The sequence below is a fragment of the Ictidomys tridecemlineatus genome, chromosome 12, assembly GCF_052094955.1.
Source record: "Ictidomys tridecemlineatus isolate mIctTri1 chromosome 12, mIctTri1.hap1, whole genome shotgun sequence".
Lineage (NCBI taxonomy): Eukaryota > Metazoa > Chordata > Mammalia > Rodentia > Sciuridae > Ictidomys > Ictidomys tridecemlineatus.
In genome coordinates, this window is record NC_135488.1 from 110,231,049 (window position 1) to 110,251,766 (window position 20,718).

Consider the following 20,718-nt stretch of genomic DNA (forward strand, 5'->3'; position numbering starts at 1 on the left):
AAAAAGAAAAACCGAGGCTGATCACTAATAGCACAGTTCATTCTGTGACCAGACAATGGAGAAGTGGAACTCTCTCACCAAATCAACTTCAAAGTCTGGTAGGGGTGGGGAAGTTATAGATATAAGACAAAAGAAGCAGGGGGGACAGGTGGGATGGGGGGCATTGGGTGGGTAGGGCTAAGAAAAGGGAATAATCATATCTTCTCTCCGGCATTCATGCATAGCTTTTTTTGCTCTTTTTTTCAGTTTTCCTGGCCATCTTCAGTGCCATCTGTGCTAAGGCGTATGTCAGTTAGCATGTAGATGGGATTAAAGTGAGATTTCTGGTCTAGTAGGAGTAATTAGGTGGCTACTTTGATTATCATGAAGTTTGATTATTAAGAACTTCTAATCTTAGGTGCCCTGTTCTCAAAGATAAGTTGGGGTGAGGGAGAAGCAAGCCAGGCTCATGGATATTGTTCCATCTGTCTGTACAGGATCCCTGTACTTTAAAGCATTTTCAAATAATGGTATTACATCATAAATTTAGTCTTTTTCCATTTCATCAATATTTTAAAACGATTTTTAATATTTTTTAGTTGGAGATGGACAGAATATCTTCATTTTTATGTGGTGCTGAGGATCCAACCCAGGGCCTTGCACATGCTAGGTTCCACCACTAAGCCACAATCCCAGTACCACAAGAAGTGACTTTAATATTCTCTTTTGAGCATTCAGTTCAGGAATTCTGTATTTAAGGGAGTCCTATGGGCGTAAACACATATCAGACAATAGCCATTGCTAAAGTGGTAGAAACCTTGTTCTGCCTTTCCTGAACTCTGAAGCTGTTACACAGCAAAGCTTGGCATAGGGTGTGTGCATATAATCTGAGCAACTCGGGAAGCTAGGAGAGGATTGCAAGTTTAAGTTCAGCTCTAGCAAATCAGGACCTATCTCAAAAAGGGCTAGGAATATAGCTCAGTGGTAGAGTATCCAGAGGTTGAATCGCCAGTACTGTAAAAAATAATAAAAATAAAAGTGTAGCCAATACCTTATCAGGGCAATGGCTTTTGCAATATAACTAAATATGTTGTCTGTAACTCTACAAAGTTTTATTGTTTCCATTGAGCTGGATTTCTTAATATCAAACCTAGCTCCAAATACAACAGGGGAAAGTTGGGGAGCGAGGGATGAAAATTTACTAAAAGGAATCCTCAGTGGTAAGAAGGGATTCTGGATAAGCAGCCGTAACGGGATCAGTATTCTTGCTGAAGACCAGGTTGATCAGATGCCATCTGAGAGAATGAGGAATTTGATCAGATATCAAGATGAGGTATCCAGAGTGAGATTCTGTCTAAACTGATTTAGCAGGTATGATTTAGATCTAGACTGTCTCCCCATAGCTCCTGTGTTAGGAGTTGAAGCAGTGTTCAGAGGTAAAATGATTGCCTTGAGAGGGCTGTAGCCTGTCAGTGGATTAATCCATTTGATGGGTCAAAAATATGAATGAACTACTGGGTGGTAAATGTAGGCATGTGGGGTGTGGCTGGAGGAGGTGGGTCAATGGGGGTAAGTCTTTGGGAACTATATCTGTCCCTGACCCTTACCTTGTTCCCGCTGTGCTTCTGATCTGCCATGAGCTGAGCAGCTTTTCTTTACCAGGTCCTTCCTCCATGGTGTTTCTGTGATGGAGTTGACTGACCATGGACTGAAACCTCTCAAACCTGAGCCAAATTTTTAAATTTTTACTTCCTCTAAATTGTTTTATGTATTTTGGTCACAATGTCAAAATTTAGCAGGATTTTTACTAACTTCAGTATGAAGGACAGGTATGGGGTGGGGCTTAGCAGGGCTCACAGGAGCCCAGTTTTTCAAGGAAACAGTCTTTGTCAGTACTCTGGACTACACTTACTTTCAAGTTTCTAAATATTATTTGAATTTTCAAGATGAGAAATATTAGTTTATTACCTTCATTTACTTAATCTACTAGTCACTTTCTTGAACCCTTTTACAACCTTTTTTCTTTTGAAGCATGGATTTCTTTTCTCTTACCTGAGTAATAAGATTTCTCTGTAGGGCTAAAGACCATTCTGATTTTGGATTTTTTGGTGTGAATATTTTAAATAGAAACTGATATTAATCATTGATCTCTTAAGAGACTGAGGGCTAATTAATTCCATGCACAATAAATAGATCAAAAGGTCAAATTGCTATAAACTTTTGTCTTCTAATCTTAAAATTAGTCTGATTTATGTTTTATTTTTGAATTAATTTGAGTGTTAACGAGCTCCTTTATCATTTGAGGTTGTCATAATCATTAAGTATTTTGTATGTGCCTACAGGTGAAGATGCAGAAGAAAGGCGTGGACAGGTTCTAATTCTTTTAGTAGAGCAAGCCCTTCATTTCCATGACTACAAAGCAGCCAATATACATTGTCAGGAGCTGATGGCTGCAGGTGAGTAGACAACTTAACACTTTGCTCCTGTTCGATTTATGTAATGAATAATGGAAAAAGGTCTAGTTTGAAACCAATTGGCCTGATTGGTAAGCTAGGCACATTTTTGCTTGAAATACATTTTATTAGCGTTGACAAGTGTGTATGCTGTGTGTTTATATATTGATATTTTAATAGGCTTAGATGCTATATTTGAGATTTTGGTTGCTTTTAATTCATATTAAAAATATGCTCGTCATTTAAAGGACAATTTTTTTGTAAAACATTTTAGTCCTATCTTATGTCTTAATAAAAGAATATCCACAGTTTGTGAATAGATAGTAAATATTTCTGTTCTTGAATTTGAAGGAAAACTGTTTTCAACCTAATTTTAAAAAATTGGAAGCAGTTTGTAATCTTAGGATTTTCCATGTTGAAATTCAGATTCCTGTTTCTGGAAAGTAGGCAGATTTGTGGAAAAAGTACTCATCTGAAGAACAGGTTCCCCAGTGGAAGGGGAAGTGATGACATCTCATCATGGGCTCTGTGTTAAACACTCTGTGCCTATGCCTGAGCACTTTATATATCTGTCCTTCAGAGTGAGTGGCTAGGGGACTCACAAATAATGGTGTTACATCATAAATTTAGTCTTGGACTACACTCTTGGAAAAATTCAATACTACTATAACTCACAAACCCTAACTCCACCTGACTCTGGTTTATAAATTACATTTTGGGTATTCTAGGTCCCTGGCATCTAATTGCAGCCTCATAAACTATATAACTATCTCACAGAAAGCATAGAGGTTAATAAGAGCTTCTCCATTACTGTCTGAAAGTTTACTATCAATTGTCTCTTTTTCAGATTAAAAGTCACTGATTTTAATTGTAATATTATTAAAGATATGAAACTTTCAAAAAAGAGTGGCTAAAACCCAGTGCGTCACTTCATGATAACTCTGGAGGTGTGCAGAGTTGTGCACTCTTGGAGTCATCCAACGCTCAGGATTGAGCCCAGGGCATCAGTTGTGCTAGGCAGGCCCTGATCGTACACTTTTTGCATGTCTACTGTTAATGAAATAACTATTCTGACACCTGCTATAATGGTAAGGAAGCCCTTATTCAGGACTGATACTGCATGTGCCTGCAAAGTCTCAGTACAGAAGAGACATCAGAAGTATCTTTAGATGCAACAAAGATAGGTGGACATTCCACCAGTGAGAGAACTGAGAGGTCAGGGGATGGAAGGCTACTAAGAAGAGACATCATAAGTGGAGAGATTTTTGCTAAACCAAAACTTCAATAAGATCCTTTCTGAAGGCGTCAAGGGAAAGCAATGGAAAATTTGATTAGATATGGAAGATGTAGGGATTCTAGTTCTCTGACTTAGGAGGATTCTTTCTATAACTGAAATACGCAGGCCTAGCAACAGCTAACGTTGAGGTCTACGAGCAAAGGGCTCAGAGGAGCCTGACTAAAAATTGGACTAGGAGAGAATCTTTGCATTTCATCTATGAAAATGTTTAAAAACTCCTGGAAAAACTCAATTCTACTGTAACTCACAAACCTCAATATTAGAAAATGGATTTCATAGCTTGGGGTTGTGGCTCAGTGGTAGAGCGCTTGCCTAGCATGTGTGAGACTCTGGGTTCGATTCTCATCACCACATAAGCAAATAAAGGTACATCAATAACTAAAAAGAAAATGGATTTCATTTTAAAAAGTCTTCTATAATAACCACTGGTTTTGCCAACATGAAGTTCAAAATGATTCTGATTTCCTCTACAGACATTATTGTTTTAATCCAAAATTAGAGTTTGGTAAGAATTCTATCCTTTAAGGGTGGCTTAATTTTTACATTATGTATTTTGTATTTACAGAAATTAATCTGTACTAATACCTTTGTTCTTAGAAAAAAGGCTCTCAAACTGAAACTCCTTCGAATAAAAACGAAGTATATTTTTGGAATTCACAATGTAGCACTGTATATGAAAATGTCCTCTGGGAGTCAGGGGCTGAGTCTCTTTCTGGTGCTGTCTTTGGATGTCTGTCTTCTGTAAAGTGAATGATCTGTGTGGGTGTCTATCTTAATGTCTCTTTTATCTAGTACTGTGTAGTGTCTGATGTGCTTTTAAATTTAAAAAAAAAAAAATTACTTAATCCTTTCAACAACCAGAGAAGAAGGCGTTGCTGTTGTCCCTTTGTAGTGGTAGTCGAAGTGTCATCCCTGAGCTTTCCCAGGTGGTTGGGTGGAGTTTCACCCTGTCTTCTGAATTCAGATACCTACCTTTTTATTGAACATCAAAGCACAGTAGACTATTTGTATTCATTTTGAGTTAACGTAAGATTGGAGTTCATCACGAGTACTAGTCTGGAATAACATGGAACTTTCTGGATAATAGATCAGTGTGATCTTTGTTTTCCAACTTAGATTCTTTAGCATTTCTGCATAATGACTACTAACAACTACCATTTTGCTTTCATACCACAAGACTTGAACAGGAATCCATTATATTGTTCATCAAAGTTTGTTTTTTTCTTCTGGAAATTTTTTTTTTCTTGTCAATTTTGCAGGCTATGCTAAGAGTTGGGATGTTTGTAGCCAGTTGGGACAATCGGAAGGTTACCAGGACTTGGCCACCCGGCAGGAGCTCGTAGCTTTTGCTTTGACGCATTGCCCTCCTAGCAGCATTGAGCTGCTTTTGGCAGCTAGCAGCTCTCTACAGGCAGAAGTAAGTGTTCCGGATAAAATAAGCCCTGACCTGCTTGAAGTACATTATTTTGGGGGTGTGGGTTTCAGATGTATAATCATTTTTTCAGTAATATGAGAATTTTAATTGGTAGAGGACAAATAGATTATCATGTATAGGAAGAAGGATATGAAATAGGATATAAAACAGTTTTGGTACTTCTATTATAGTAAAGAAAGGGTACACAATGGACTTGAGAAAAATTGAAAGTAATATCAGGAAATAAATTAAATGTAATGGGGAAAGTTAGTGTTAAAAATAAAATGCTTGGGAAACGGCCTTTGGAATTTGGGGTGGGAGCTAGCTTTGGATGGACAACTTGGTTTCTTAGTATTCATAGGCTGCATCTTGTGAGGAGACTGGACTTCGCATTTTCATCTCATTTATTGCATTGTATGCCAGATTTTGCACGGTTGATTCCCTCTCCTGAAACTTGCTTCTTTGTGAAGCTGTTCACCAATTAAGCCTATTACTAATTCATTATGAAATAACCCTTCATAGTGAAGAGAGGCAAGTTTAAAAACACAACTGTTTTATAACACAGCCTGTTCTTGTTTCAGATTCTTTATCAAAGAGTGAATTTCCAGATCTATCCTGAAGGAGGAGAAATTACCACTGCCTCACCATTGATAAGTAAAGCACTACATGAGGTAAGCCAAGCTGGGAGGCGGGAAAAGAGTGGATTCAAGTGAGGTCAGATGTATAACCTCAGGAATGGGGGGTTTTGTGTGGTGACCACTTTTCAACTCGTGTGAGAAACGTTCATATAGAAAACTATGCAAAACAAAAATGTCCTGCTCAACAAATTATCACAAAGAATACACCCATGAGACCCCCTACACAGTGAAGAAATGGTTCTGACTCGCCTGCCGCAGTACAACCATAGTCTATCCCAGCTTCTTTCTAGCCCAGAGGGCACCGCTATCCAGACTAAGCCAGATAAGCAAGTCTTTTTTTTTTTTAAATAACATTTAAGACCCACCCAATATATATACCCTAATAGTTTAATTTTTTCTGTTTTTATACTTTATAGATAGTTAAACCCAAGACGAAATTCATTCAAGCTGTGTGTGTGTGTATATAAAAACTCTTTGTTTTTTGATGTATAGACATTAATTGCTGCATGTGTATATTATGGTTTATGCATTGTGATGTTGATTTATATTGGCTTGTTTTCAACTTTGGCTACTAGAAATGCCTCTAGTGCCCATGGCCATATATTTCTCTTGGGCATATACCTAGCGCTGGAAGTGCACATTGTTTTTTACACATACACACACACACACACCCACAACCCCAAATAATTTAATTTTTCAAAGTGGTTTTTATTAGCTAACAGCACTTTCAGCAGCAGTGTATAGGATTGCCAGTTATGCCCATCCTAATACCTTAGTATTGTTCGTCTTAGAAATTTTATCTATTCTCCTACGTATTTAGTGATAACTAGTTTTGATTTGAATTCTTATTTTTCTGGTCTAATAAGATGGAGTTGTCTCTGGAGAGATCTTTTTCGAGGTGCCTGTTCAGTTCTTTCTTTTCTTAGATTTTTATTCTTTCCCTTTTTATACTTGAGATTCTTATTTATCAAAAGGGTTTATTTTTTATATTTTAAAATATTGTTTAGTTTTAGGTGGACACAATATCTTTATTATGTGGTGCTAAGACTCAAACCCAGTGCCTCACTTAATACTAGCCAAGCACTCTACCACTTGAGCCACAACCCCAGCTCTCAAAAGAGTTACATTAATGTAAAATTGTCCTGCATAACACATTTATCTTGTCTTATATCTGATGTTAATATACCCATACGCACTTTAAAGCACACTTACCCATTTTTTCTTGTATTCATTTTTTTAACCTGCAAATGCCATAATTTTATTGTCCTTTAATGCTGAGTAATATTCCATTGTGTGTATATACCAGTTTCTATTCTGTTTTTTAAAATTTGTTATATATGACAGCAGAATGCATTTTAATTCATAGTACATATATAGAGCACAATTTTCATGTCTGTGGTTGTACAAAAAATAGATCATACCATTTGTGTCTTAATATATGGAATTGGGAGTACTGATGGCCATCTCATTCCACTATCTTTCCTATCTCCCTCTCCCCTCCCTTCCCCTCACTTTCCCTTTTATTGAGATTCTTGTGAATAACATTTATATGAACTAATTAAATATTTATAAATCTCCTGGTAGTCTATCCTGGGAGAAAAAGGAAGGCAAGTATATCCCCTGACACCTGTTTTCTGTTGATCAACATCTGCTCCATGGGATTTCAATTTTCATGACTATTTCTAGCAACATGTAACTTGTGTTTTTTAGATTAAAGGTATTTTAGTTTCTGACTTTTCAGCTGGATAAATTAAGAGGTGATGATCCTTGTTGTAGATTTTTTTGTAACAAGATTCCATCAAATGGTAGTCTTCACTTCCATAGTATAAGATGTCATCTGTTTCTCCAGGAGCTGTGTTGGAAGGTATGCATTGTGATAAGTGCGGTGCACCTAACTTTTTTTTAATTGGCTGTATTCATCTTGACAAAACCACTAACAATATGTGTACCATGTGGTACTTTCAGTACTATGGTACAGAGCTTCAGTTGTGCAATCTATGCAGTTAGAATGGAGAGATTTAGCTTTTTCCTACAGTAGAACATATATAATTTTCACACCTGTTATTATATTAAAAATTGCATTTAGTGAGCATATATTGAAAATATATATATGTGTTCCCACTTCAGTGTAAGTGATCTGAGGATCTGAGAAGTTTGATGTGACTTTTTGCCCACATGGAGATTGTGGTCCTCTTTCTGCAGTGGTGACTCTAGGACAGCACTAACCAATAGAAGCTTCTTCAGTGAAGGAATGTTCTCTTCCTGCATGCCCAGTGTGCCAGCTACTAGTCACATGTAGCTGTTGAGCACTTTAAATATGACTAGTATCTTTAAGGAATCAAATTCTAAATTTTATTTAATTTAAATTTGACCCCCCCCCCCTTTGGTGCTGGGGGTCAGTTTCATGTATGCAAGGCAGGTACTCTGCCACTGAGCTATGCCCCAACCCAGTTTATATTTAAGCAGCCACATGAGTTGTTGGCTACTGTGTTGGTCATCACAACTCTGGAGGAGCTCACCTTCAGTAGAGGATTGGTTTGCTCACCTTCACTGCAGACAGTGGGGTTTTGGTTGTTCTCCCTTCAAATTGAAGCTGTAGCATTTTCCAGGTGTCTGCAGTGGTGTGGATACGTTTCATCCTTGGGTGTATTTAGACTTGTGGTTGCACTGATTAGGAATTAGTGTTACCTTTCTGAGTATAAGAACACATTCAATTCTGTGGTGGTTTCTCCATGGGATTCAGAGGAGTTTTTATGAAAGCTAGTGCTCACTGTGTTCTGTGAATTAGGTGTGAATTAAGAGGACTCTCTTTTAGGGTCTAATTGAAGACCTGTGTCTTATGAAATTATTTTGTTTTTGGTACCAAGGATTAAACTAACCCAGAGATGCTTAACTACTGAGCCATGTCCCCAGATTCCCCCCCCTTAATATTTTGTTGTAGATGGGCACAATACCTTTATTTATTTTTATGTAGTTCAAACCCATTGCCTCACACATTCGAGACAAGCACTCTAGCACTGAGCTGCAACCCCAGCCCCCTTTTAAATTTTTATTTAGAGATAGTCTCACTGAGTTTCTTAGGGCCTCACTGAGTTGCTGAGCCAGATCTTAAACTCATGATCCTCCTGCCTCAGCCTCCCGAGCTGCTGGGATTACAGGTAAGTACCACTGCGCCCAGCATGAAATCTTCTTAATCCAAGATCTTGCATCTTTTGAACCTCTGCCACTTCTCACTAGTCAAGGCATGTCTGGCACTCTGAATGGCTCTCTGACATCATCTCTTTTCCTGTGTTTCCGATGTCCCAGTCATGGCAAAGTCATCACCATTCTGCGTGGGTTCTTTCATACCTCTGATGGTATTGAGTTTTCCGTCTGCCTGTACTACTGTTCTCATCTTGTATTCTGAATCTTATCCCTTCAGCTTAAGTGATTTCTTTCTAATGTTGTCTTTGAGTCCTCTAATTGTTCCTTCCTCTATATTCCCTAAATATTGTCCCATCAGTTTGTTCATACACTTATAGGTATGGTGCAAACTTGTATGGTCACTGAAAGTGTGTCATTTATCTTTGTACTCCTCCCAGAGTGTTTATTACCTAGTGAATGCCCGGTAAATGTTTGATGAAGTTCACTTGAAAACTAACCTTGTAATGATTAGTCTGTGGAAAATTAATTAGGAAGTAGAGTTTAACATAAAAACACAGACTTTCTGAGTTAACTCTTTAGTATATCCTTGGTGGCTCTTGAGGTTCTGTTTTGGCCACTGTAAGGGATATGGCATTGCTCAGTATAGAATTGCTGAGTTTAACTCCTTGAGCTTTTTCTGCATTCTCATTCTTCTTATAATCTGTGGAAAGCCTTTTGTGACTTTTGGCTTTCCTGTTTCCTGCCTCTACAAAGCCTGGCTCCTTGGTGGCTTCTTTGGAGTAGGCCATGCTGTGTCACCACAAGTGGGCACATACTGCTCTATTAAAACCTCATCCGTAAATGAAAGCAACCCACCAGCCGTCCTCTGCATGTTCCACTTAGTGAGAAAAAGGAATTCTTCCAAAATGATTTTTTGCTCTTTATTTTTTCCTTTTTAAAAGCTTCCTTGTCTTCCTTTGTGCTCTTTTGGCAAGTTGTAATGGATCCAGATCTCGTGAAGTGCTCACCTGAGCCCTCAGTGAACACATTATGGTTTTGACTCATGAAGCACATTTCAGAATGTTATAGCTACTATTATTAGGTTAAAGTACAGTGTTTAGCTGTAAGATGGCGTGTGCTACACATTCACAGTACATACAGTAACCACATTAAATTGTAACTCATAAATGAGTGCTGACTTTATGTATAATCTACATAATACTTAAGACTTTCATTACTTGAGTTGTGAAAATGATTCTTATTTATATAGCCAAGCAAAATAAAGATGTAATTGTTATGCAGTAGCATTTGCATTAGTACAAGTGGATCCCACAAATTTGAAGATAATGTTTTTGTCCCTGTTAACAGTTGTTTATGAATAGAACAGAATGCAGACTTTGTGAATAACTACAAAACCATAGGTTTCCAGTTTTTTATTAATGTTGTTTATTATGCCATTTAAATGGATCAGTGTTCCACCACTTAAGTATATTAACATTTTGTTTAGTATTAGTTATAGCATTTAGCCAATGGTGTTTTCCCAAGATAAATTTAGAGTTAGAAATGGTTTTTATATAGGGTTTCCATTTAAAAAAATCATTTTTATGTGGGTAAACTTATGAGCATTTTAAGTGGCTACAGAGTTATATGATTGGACTAATGTTTAAATTTGAACATGGCCTAAGCCTATAGCTGTTTTGAATTTATAAAAAATTGTTTAGAAATATTGAAATAAAAGTAAGCAAAATAGCAGTTGTGTTTCAGATCATGGCTGGCATTTTCTTTATCCATTTACCAGTTGATAGTTGGGTTGTTTCCACTTCTTAGCTATTATGAATATGTTGCTATGAACATTGATGTTCAGATTTTTGTATGTAAATGTCATTTCTCATGCGCCTAAGTGTAGAATTGTTGTATGCTCTACTTGTGTTTAACACTGGAAGAAACTGTCAGTGTTTTCCAGTGTGGCTGCACATTTTTACATTCTCACCAGAAATAAGTTTAGCTTCTGGTTTCTCTGCACCTTCCCTAATACTTGCTGTTCACTGGTATCTTGATTGATATTTTGTTTTTTAATTTGTTATACACGACAGTAGAATCACTTTGATACATCATATATAATGGAGTAAAATTCTTCATTCTTGTTATACAGGATGTAGAATCCCACTGGTCATACAGTTATATATGTACATAGGGTAATAATGTCTGATCCATTCCACTATCTTTCCTAACGCCATAACCCCATCCCCTCCCTTCACTCCTACCTAAAGTAACTGTGTTCTCTAACCCCACCCCCGTTGTGAGTTTGTATCCACATATCAGAGAAAACATTTGGCCTTTGCTTTTTGGGGATTAGTTTATTTCACTTAGCATGATATTTTTCAGTTCCACCCATTTACCTGCAAATGCCATAATTTCATTCTTTAAGGCTGAGTAATATTCCATTGTATATGTGTACCATATTTTTTTTATCCATTCATCTGCAGAAGGGCTCTTACGTTGGTTCCATAGTTTATCTATTGTGAGTTGAGATGCTATTAACATTGATGTGGCTGCATCACTGTAATATGCTTTCTTTTAAGTCCTTTGGGTATAAACTGAGAAGTGGGATAACTGAGTCAAATGGTGCTTCCATTCCAAGGTTTTGATTGTTTTTTAATATATATATTTTTCATTTGTAGATGGACACAATACCTTTATTTCGTTTTTTATGTGGTGTTGGGGATTGGACCCAGTGCCTCACGCATGCTAGGCAAGCACTCTACCTATGAGCCACAACCCTGACCCCACAGGAGTGTTTTCTAATCTACTCTTACGTGTGTACTGTCATTATGGTTTTGGTGTTCATTGGCCATTCCAATATCTTCTTTGGTGAAATGTCTTAAAATATTTTGCCCATTTTTAACTAAGCTATTTGTCTTGTCATTGCACTAAAAGAGATTATTGTTGTTTTTTTTTTCTTAAACATTCTGGATACAAGTCTTTTATCTGACTTGAAATTTGAAAACGCATTTCTCTCAATATGAGACTTGAATTTTTTTTAATGGCGTATTTTTTGGTTTTGGTACCAGTAGTGTCCACCTTTTTTGTTGTTTGGAGGTATAGTCTCTGCTAAGTTACCTAGGGCCTTGTTAATTTGCTGAGTCTAGCTTTGATCTGTACCACACCTGGCTAAATGGTGACTTTTGAAGTGTGAAATTTTTTTGTTGCTAAAATTCTATTAGTTAAAATTTTCTTTAATTGCTTGTGTTCTTGATGTTGTATCTGAGAAATCTGTGCCTAACCCAGTATTATGAAGTTTTACTCCTATGCTTTTCTCTGAAAGCTTTTTTATTTTTACATATATTGATAAAAAAGAAATAGTAATTTCTTTTTGTATGAAATAAGTATAGACTGCAGTAAATAACCATATACAAAAAGAATTTAAGGATTCTCCATACTGCTTTCCATATTGGCTGCACCAATTTGCAGTCTCATCAGCAGTATGAGTATGCCTTTTTCCACACATTCTCACCAACAGTTATTGTTGTCTGTATTCTTAATAGCTGCCATTCTGACTGGAGTGAGATGAAATATTAGAGTAGTTTTGATTTGCATTTCTCTAATTGCTAGCTATGATGAACATTTTTCATATATTTGATTGTATATCTTCTGAGAAGTGTCTGTTCAGTTCTTTGGCCCATTTATTGATTGGGTTATTTGGGTTTTTTTGGTGTTAAGATTTTTGAGCTCTTATAAATTCTAGAGATTAGTGTTCTGTCTGATAAGCATGTGGAAAAATTTGTTCCCAATTAGAAGGCTCTCTAGTCACCTCACTGATTGCTTTTTTTTTTTTTTTTTTTTGGCTGAGAAGCAGCTTTTTAGTTTGAATCCATCCCATTGATTTGATTCTTGATACTAATTTTTCCACTATTGGAGTCATATTAAGAAAGTTGGGGCCTAATCCCATATGATGGAGATTTGGGCCTACTTTTTCTTCTGATAGACAGTGTTGCTGGTTTAATTCCTAGGTCCTTGATCCACTTTGAGTTGAGTTTTGTGCATATTGAGAGATAGGAGTTTAATTTTCATTTGTTGCATATGGATTTCCAGTTTTCCCAGCACCGTCTGCGCTGGGAATGGAACCACCATTTGACCCAGCTTAACCTACTCCTTAATCTATACTCAAAGGACTTAAAAACAGCATGCTACAGGGACACAGCTACATCAGTGTTTATAGCAGCACAATTTACAACAGGTAAACTGTCTTTGAGTATGTCTGTTGGGGACTTTGTGTTTTATATATAAAAGCACTTTCATATGCATTCATTTTTCTGGGGAAAGGACTTACCTTCCTCAGAAATATGAAGGAGCTTATGGCTTTCAAAGGCAAAAAAGCTAAATTGTAGCTGTGCCTGCTCATGAGGCAGATAAGTTGAACCGGAGTCAGACTTTACATTTATTTACTCCATGGGGCATTTTTCTGTTGCTTTCTCTGACAGGTACTTTTAGATTTTCAGTAATAAGGATTATTTTCTTAATATTTTGATATCGGGAAGAAATTTTCTATAAATAAATTATAGATGCAGAGAATTGTTTTGGATTATGGATATGTTATAAGAAAAGGGGCAGTGGTTGAGTTGCACCTGACTTTGTAATCCTTGCATAGTCTACATGTCCCCCCAGCTCATTGTATAGGAGGCCAATGGATCTTTCTGAAATTAACCCTTGTATTACCAAACTATGGAGAAAGCAACTCCTTAACTAAAGATTCATTATAGTAGTTGACCAATAAGAACCATGTCTGACATGTGGAATGATCTTTGTACTTGTGAGCCCATTTGGTAGTGGTGTCTTTCATTGTAGGATTTGAAAAATTTTATTAGTGCTTAAGAAGTTAACCTTTGATCTATGTAGCACACTTGTCATTAATGAGATTTCATGTTAAATTATATGCTGGGTATAGATAATTTGGGTTTGGGGTTTAATCTAGTTTTGGTATTACACACTCTAAATTAGCAGTGTGCCACTATGATTATAAAAAGTGTCAGTAGTTTAATTTTAGGAGTAAATTTTGCCTAACATCTTTTTTCTCTCCACATTATATGAAGTTGAAGGAGAAATATTTTCCTCATTAAGGACTCTGGTTACACTAAGATCTTGGTCAACCACCCCTAAAACAAATGCTTGTCCTGTGGGTCCGACGCATGAATCTTTTATTTTACTTTCTCTTTTATAATCCTTCTTTGGGGAAATGCTCACAGAAAATCTATTTATGTGAATTTCATTTATTTTCTGAAACAAATTTTTGCATTTGCTGTTTTAAATTTCCTATCTTGGTCTAGCTGTTCCATAATATGGAAAGAAGTAAATTTTGTTTCTTTTATGAAATAGAATAATTTTTTAACTTTTGGTACTGGGGATTGAACCCAGAGACACTTAAACTGAGCCACATCTCCAGTGGTTTTTTTTTTTTTTTAATATTTTAGAGACATGGTCTTGCTGAGTTGCTTAGGGTCTCCCTGAGTTGCTGAGCCTGGCTTTGAACCCATGATCCTCCTGTCTGTTTCCCAAGCCACTGGGATTATAGGTGCACCACCATGCCCAGATAGAGTAATGGTTTTATGACTTCCATAAAAGTCATTTTCTATGCCTTTGAATTTGATTTTCCTCTGAAGTCATATTCTGCTTAAGTGCCATATTTCTTACCATGTTTATATTTTTAATTCTATATTTGGATTAGTTGATGACATTTAAATCATTCACTACGCCCTCTCAATTAAGAAGATTCTGCAGATGAACAGGAATAGAAAATGTGACATGAAATCCTATTTGAAGAAAATTTATCGACTCTAGGTACAATATATAATGCTTTTGGAAATGTATCTTTAAACATTTAAACAGCTCAATAAAACCAGACTTCTTAGATCTACCTCTAGCTCCAAATTACACAGATTTTCACATATTCTACAGATGTGATGATGAATAAATAGTGGCCCTACTCCTGGTCGGCTCACTGTCTAGTCAGAAAGGAAAAAAAATTAATATATTGTGAAAAATACATTTAAAATGTGCATTTAATGTTACGAATGGATAGAAGGGTACTACATTGTCTTAAAAAGGTTTGACATAGAGCAAAAATATCACATGCTAGGAAGAACTTGGAAGAATATCTCTGTGACCTTGAAGTAGGTGAACATTTTTTAAATAAGGTTTGAAAATAATCTTAAAGTTAAAAACTGATGAATTACATTTAGAATTAAAAACCTTGGTTAATCACAAGACACCATTAATACAATGAAAAGGTAATGCCCAGAGTAATAGAAAATATTCACAGTACATACAATTAATAAGAAATCTGTATCTAGAACACACAACACTGATAAGTGAATAAGAAAGATGGAAAACCAATAGAGATCAGAGCAAATACTTAACAATAGAAATTACTCATCGCAGAGATTAAAATCACAAACCATTATCAGAACTGATGTTGGCGTGGATGTCGAGCCATCAGAACTCTGAGTTGCTGGTCAGTGTGAAGAAAATGTTTGGATCTACTTTTTAGATCTGGACATATGCATACTGTGTGTATTGGCAATTCCACTACTATTTACCCAGAAATGCATAGTACGTTCACCAAAAGGTAATTACCAGCATGTTCAGAGAAACATTATTGGTATTAGCTTCAAGTTAAGTACTCAAATGTCTATTGATAGAAGAAAAGATACATAAATTTTGGTATATTCACGCCGGGTAATGTGATGTAGCAATGGGTTGCACACTTAACTGTGTACGTAAAAGTGAAAGAGAACACGAGTATATGATTCTATATTTTTTATATGAATGAACACAGGGAAAATATATTTATGCTGCTGTCAATCTGGACAGTGTTTTTTCTCAAAGTGGTATGTCTGGGAGTGAGCGTAAGAAAAGCTTCTTGGATTCTGATGGTATTGTGTTTTTTGGCCTGAAGGCTCATTACATGAACGTGTTAAAATTGATCATACTATAAGCTTGTATGCGCATACTTTTTCCATGGGGAGGGAATTCTGGGGATTGAACTTGTTAGGGTTTGTAAACAAGTCAAGATGGTGCCTGGCATTTTGCCAGAGGGAGTGGTTTGAGAAGGAACACCAGAGAGCCATTAAGTGTGGAGATTCCTTATTGGTTGACTGCTGTATCTAGTTTATGTAAATTAAGATAAGCTGCATGGAATGTATAAATACTGCTCCTGCACTCTACCAGTGAGCTGTGCATTGTCTTTGAATGTCTTCTACTCAAATGAGGTTTATTCAAAAGGATCCTTTTGCCTGGTTTAAAAAGACAGGAAGAGAATATATGTTGCTGTAATTGTTTTTTTTTGTAATGGGACTGTGAATAAATGTACTCTTATCCATACCTTTTTGAACTTCTCAAATCGTTTTTAGTGAGTTTGAATTAGTTTTATAACAAAGAAAAATGAGTTTAAGTGAATGCAAATATTGAGGGAGAGTGTGAAGGAGGAAGAAGGGGGTTGGGGGAGAAAAAAGGAGAGGGAGAGATACATTACTGGTGTGTTGAAATCATGCAAAGAATGAGTGGCCTGAATATTCTGATACCAAATCTAGTTAAGGAAAGGGGAGGAGGCACTGTAGCCCTGTTGCCTCTAGGCAGCATATTCAGTTTATTTGATCTACAGTTGTGTCATGGTATCCTAATACCAACTTTGCAGTGTTATTATGAAACACAATTAGGATAGCAGTTGGAGGTAACATCCACTACACCTCTACATGGCATGAGAAACTCCATGGCTGGATGAGTGGCCACACTAGGGAAAAAAGCCTCTGGAGGTCCTGAAACTGGACCAGTTTTTTTCTTGTGTTAATTCAGATCTGAGATCCAGCTGTCCACTGTATTATGAGAAGAAATGAACTTGTATTGCTGTCTTCACAAATGATAAAGAAATGAAGAATTCCAGTAATGCCACTATTAAAGCAACTCTATTTGTTTTATTCTAGTTTTAAAATTCAGTATACTTACAAAGCTCTTGCACATAGCTGCCATTTCTTGAATGCTTGCTATCATTATTGCTGTCAAAGGGACATTTAGCTATTTTCCTATCTAGAGCTTTCTACCTTGCCTCTTCAGAAGTGTTGAATAATGAACCTGTGTTTTTGCATCTGTCTTCCTTCTCTGCCTTGGAATGCTTGTGGTTGAACTTGGCCTCCTAGATTCCTTTCTATCACTAGAAAGGATGTGTTGTAGTTCATTGAGGTTAAGCACACGTATGATACTCTTTTCTGTTTCCTTCCCTTTATTTCCTGTCATTCAAATCTATAGTGTATTTTCATTTGCAACGTATCTCAGTTTGGATTAGCCACATTTCACATATGACTCGTGGCTACTGTGTTGGACAGCTCAGGTTAGAGGCAGTTCTGGATGTGTGTTCCACTGTTTCCCACCACTACACTCGCATGATAATTTTGGTTAGAGTCTGCAAATCCAGCTACTTGATAGTTACTTCAAGACATAGACTTGCTAAGACAGCCTTTTAAATAAATGGTGCTGGGAAAAATGGATATCCATATGTAGAAGAATGAATTTAAATCCCTATCATTCACCATGCATAAAAGTCAAATCAAAATGGATGAAACACTTAGATAACAGACAAGAAACCTTGCAACTGCTCAAAGAAAACATAGGGTCAACATTCTGATCTAGGTATAGGCATTGGCTTCCTCAGCAAGATCCTTAAAGCTCAGGAAATAAAACCAAGAATCATTAAGTGAGATACCATCAGAAAGCTTCTGGACAGCAAAAGAAATGGTCATGAGAGTAAAGAGGAACCTACAGAATGGAGAAAATCTTTGCCAGCTACTTCTGGAATTAATGTCCAGAATGTATAAAGAACTCAAAACTCAATGCCAAAGGGGAAAAAAAACATAGCCGATATGGAAAAGGAAAAAACAAATATTTATGAAGAACTAATCAGAAACTTTCCAAAAAGAAAAAAAAAGGGCCAAGAAATAAGAATGTTTAACGTCTCTAGCAGGGAAATGCAAATCAAAACTAACTCCAGAAAGAATGGCAATTATCAAGAACATGAATAATAATAAATGCTGGTGTGGATGGGGAAAAATACGAACAAATGCAAATTAGTATAGCTACTCTGTAAAGCAGTGTAAAAATTTCTCAAAAAACAAGGAATGGAAACACCATATGACCAAGCTATCCCACTCCTCAGCCTTTATTCAAAAGATCTGAAGTCAGCCATCCAGCCAATTCAGTGTTTATAGCAGTGCAATTCAGAACAGCCAAGCTTATGGAATCAGTAGATGAATGGATTAAGAAATGCCCATGAGATGAATGGACTAAGAAAATGTGGTATATACACACAGTGGAGCTTTGCTCAGTCATAAAGAAGAATGAAATAATGTCATCTGCTGGTAAATGGATGAAAATAAAAAAAAATGCTAAGTGAAATAAGCCAGACTTAGAAAATCAAGGTTTGAATATTTTCTCAGATGCGAAGGCTAGAGCAAGATAAAGGAAAGATGCTTGGGAAGGAGATGGGATACCGTAAAGATACAGGAAAGATCAGTGGAATAGAACTAGAGGGAGGGTAAATAGACTGAATTTAACAAAATTATTTTATGTTCATATATGAAGATATACCAAAGGGACTTCACTTTTATGTATGTAAGAGAAAGGAAGTTTAGCGGGGGAGGGAGCTTGAAATTAAAAAAAACAAAAATGTGCCTCAATGTGATAAATGTGACCACGCAAAATGATCAGATGATACACATGAAAATAAATTTTAAAACCCATCATTGCTAGTAATGAGATAAATATATAACAAAACAATAACATACATATTGTTCCTCCTTGAATCATTTTCAAAAGAAAATTCAGGGGAAAAAGAACATCATGGTACATTAGTTTCAGAAATATTTATAAAGCAAATGACATATTTAACTTTTACCAGTCTAATATCTAACAACTCGTTTCTTTAACCACAGTATTTATTATTAACTAAATTATTCATTTGAACAATGCTTCTGTGACCCCCAAGGAAAGTAGAAGATTCTGGTTTCTACCTTCTGATGTTAAAGGACACTTTTTTTAAGATAATTTTTAATATTTATTTTTCAGTTTTCGTCGGACACAACATCTTTGTTTTTGTATGTGGTGCTGAGGATCGAACCACGGCTGCATGCATGCCAGGCGAGCGCACTACCGCTTGAGCTACATCCCCAGCCCAAGGACACTGTTTTTCATCCAAATAAATGGATGATTGATAGTGTTTAGAAGGTTTATAATGTGGAACCTGTTAGTCTTTCAGCAATCCACAAAAATTCTAATTTTCCATTTATTAGTTGGCAAGATTTCATAGGGAGAAAATGTCCATACATTTACAGGCTTTTAAACCAAAATTTGACATCTGGTTGCTATTTTTTCTTTAACGCAGGATGAAATGAGTGTTCCAGGCAGCAGCTCAGCTGACCTCTTACACTGGACTACTGCCACCACCATGAAAGTCCTTTCCAATACCACGACCACTACCAGAGCAGTATTGCAGGCTGTCAGTGATGGGCAGTGGTGGAAGAAGTCTTTAACTTACCTCCGGCCCCTGCAAGTAAGCAAGGCAGCCTTCATTTTCAAATGTGCTGTGTGGTTTGTCATTTGTTAGCACAAATTCATTTGTTTTCACTGTTACATCTTAATAATTTATAAAATTTCTTCAGAAATCCAGGCCTCTTGTCAGGGCGTGAGTAGTCTGTCTCATGGAGTGAAATACACTCCCCTGGAGTACTTGCAAAGGACCCTGATACATTTGAGTAGGGTTTGGTTTACATCTTAGAATTAAAATTTAGTGAAAAGAAAATGATTGCATCAGTGCTTATTTGCTTTGCTATGCTTCTACAGGCCAGTAGTTAGGGAAGAGTTAGGAGCCAGCTGATGGAGAAGGGTTGAAGTAAAGATCAGGATTAGCAGTAGAGCAACGGAGTTTGTTTTTTGGGGAAATCTTAACACATGGTTTACCTGTATTTTCTGCATTGTTACATTCCAGTTCTATAGTCTCACATTGGAAAACAAAGGGGAAAAACTTGCCTGTTTATCGGTTCCTCCCAAACACACGTAGTTTCTCCTTCATTCATTTATTCATCCATCTATCCAGCAAACAGTTATCATTTTCTATGAGTCAAATACTGTGCTAAAGACAGTCTAATCCCCTTCCTCTGTGGAACTTATGTTTCAATGGGGGAGATGAAGAAAAATATTTTGTATAATGCCAGGTGGTTATAAGTATATGACTGTAACTCATAAGCAAGGTAAGTGAATAAAGAGTCATGTCGAGGAATTAAAATTCTGATTTAAGGAGGGAAGTTAAGTTGCTCAGGAAAAAATCAGGTTGAGCAGAAGTATGATTGAGCCAAGTAGAACAAATGCAAAGCCCCCGCAGGGGGACTTATTTGATGTCTTTGTAGAACATAAAAGAGGCAGGTATAATTTGAGGACTGTGAACAACTGGGAAAAGGGATTAGGTAGGTGGTGTGGAGGCCCATCATTGAAAGCTTGTGTAGACTGTGATAATAAGTGTGTGGATTTTATGCTGGATAATATGGAAAACTTACAGAAAATTGAGGCAAAGCAGTTGTGTTCTCCAGCCTTACTTTTAATGAGCTCATGTAACTGCTGTGTGGAGAGCTGGCAGTCAGAAGCAGAGAGATTCTTGTTCAGTCCTCTGGGTGAGAGATGATGCTGGCGTAGACCTGAGTACCAGGAAGGAGGAGAGAGAGGACTGCTGTGGGTGGGATATATTTTGTGGTCCTACAGATGGTCTGTGTGTGGGGT

At 36.7% G+C, this 20,718-nt stretch overlaps 1 protein-coding gene across 3 annotated transcripts in view; it reads left to right on the forward strand.

Annotated features, from left to right (window-relative positions):
• The window catches only part of Nbas (NBAS subunit of NRZ tethering complex), a 298,757-nt gene that overhangs the window by 158,619 nt on the left and 119,420 nt on the right, over nt 1–20,718 (forward strand). For all 3 annotated transcript variants that reach the window (XM_078029643.1, XM_078029644.1, XM_078029645.1), the window contains 4 exons: nt 2,322–2,435; nt 4,989–5,146; nt 5,725–5,814; nt 19,331–19,498. In XM_078029643.1, the coding sequence (XP_077885769.1) occupies nt 2,322–2,435; nt 4,989–5,146; nt 5,725–5,814; nt 19,331–19,498 (530 nt within the window). The remainder of the gene's footprint in view (nt 1–2,321; nt 2,436–4,988; nt 5,147–5,724; nt 5,815–19,330; nt 19,499–20,718) is intronic.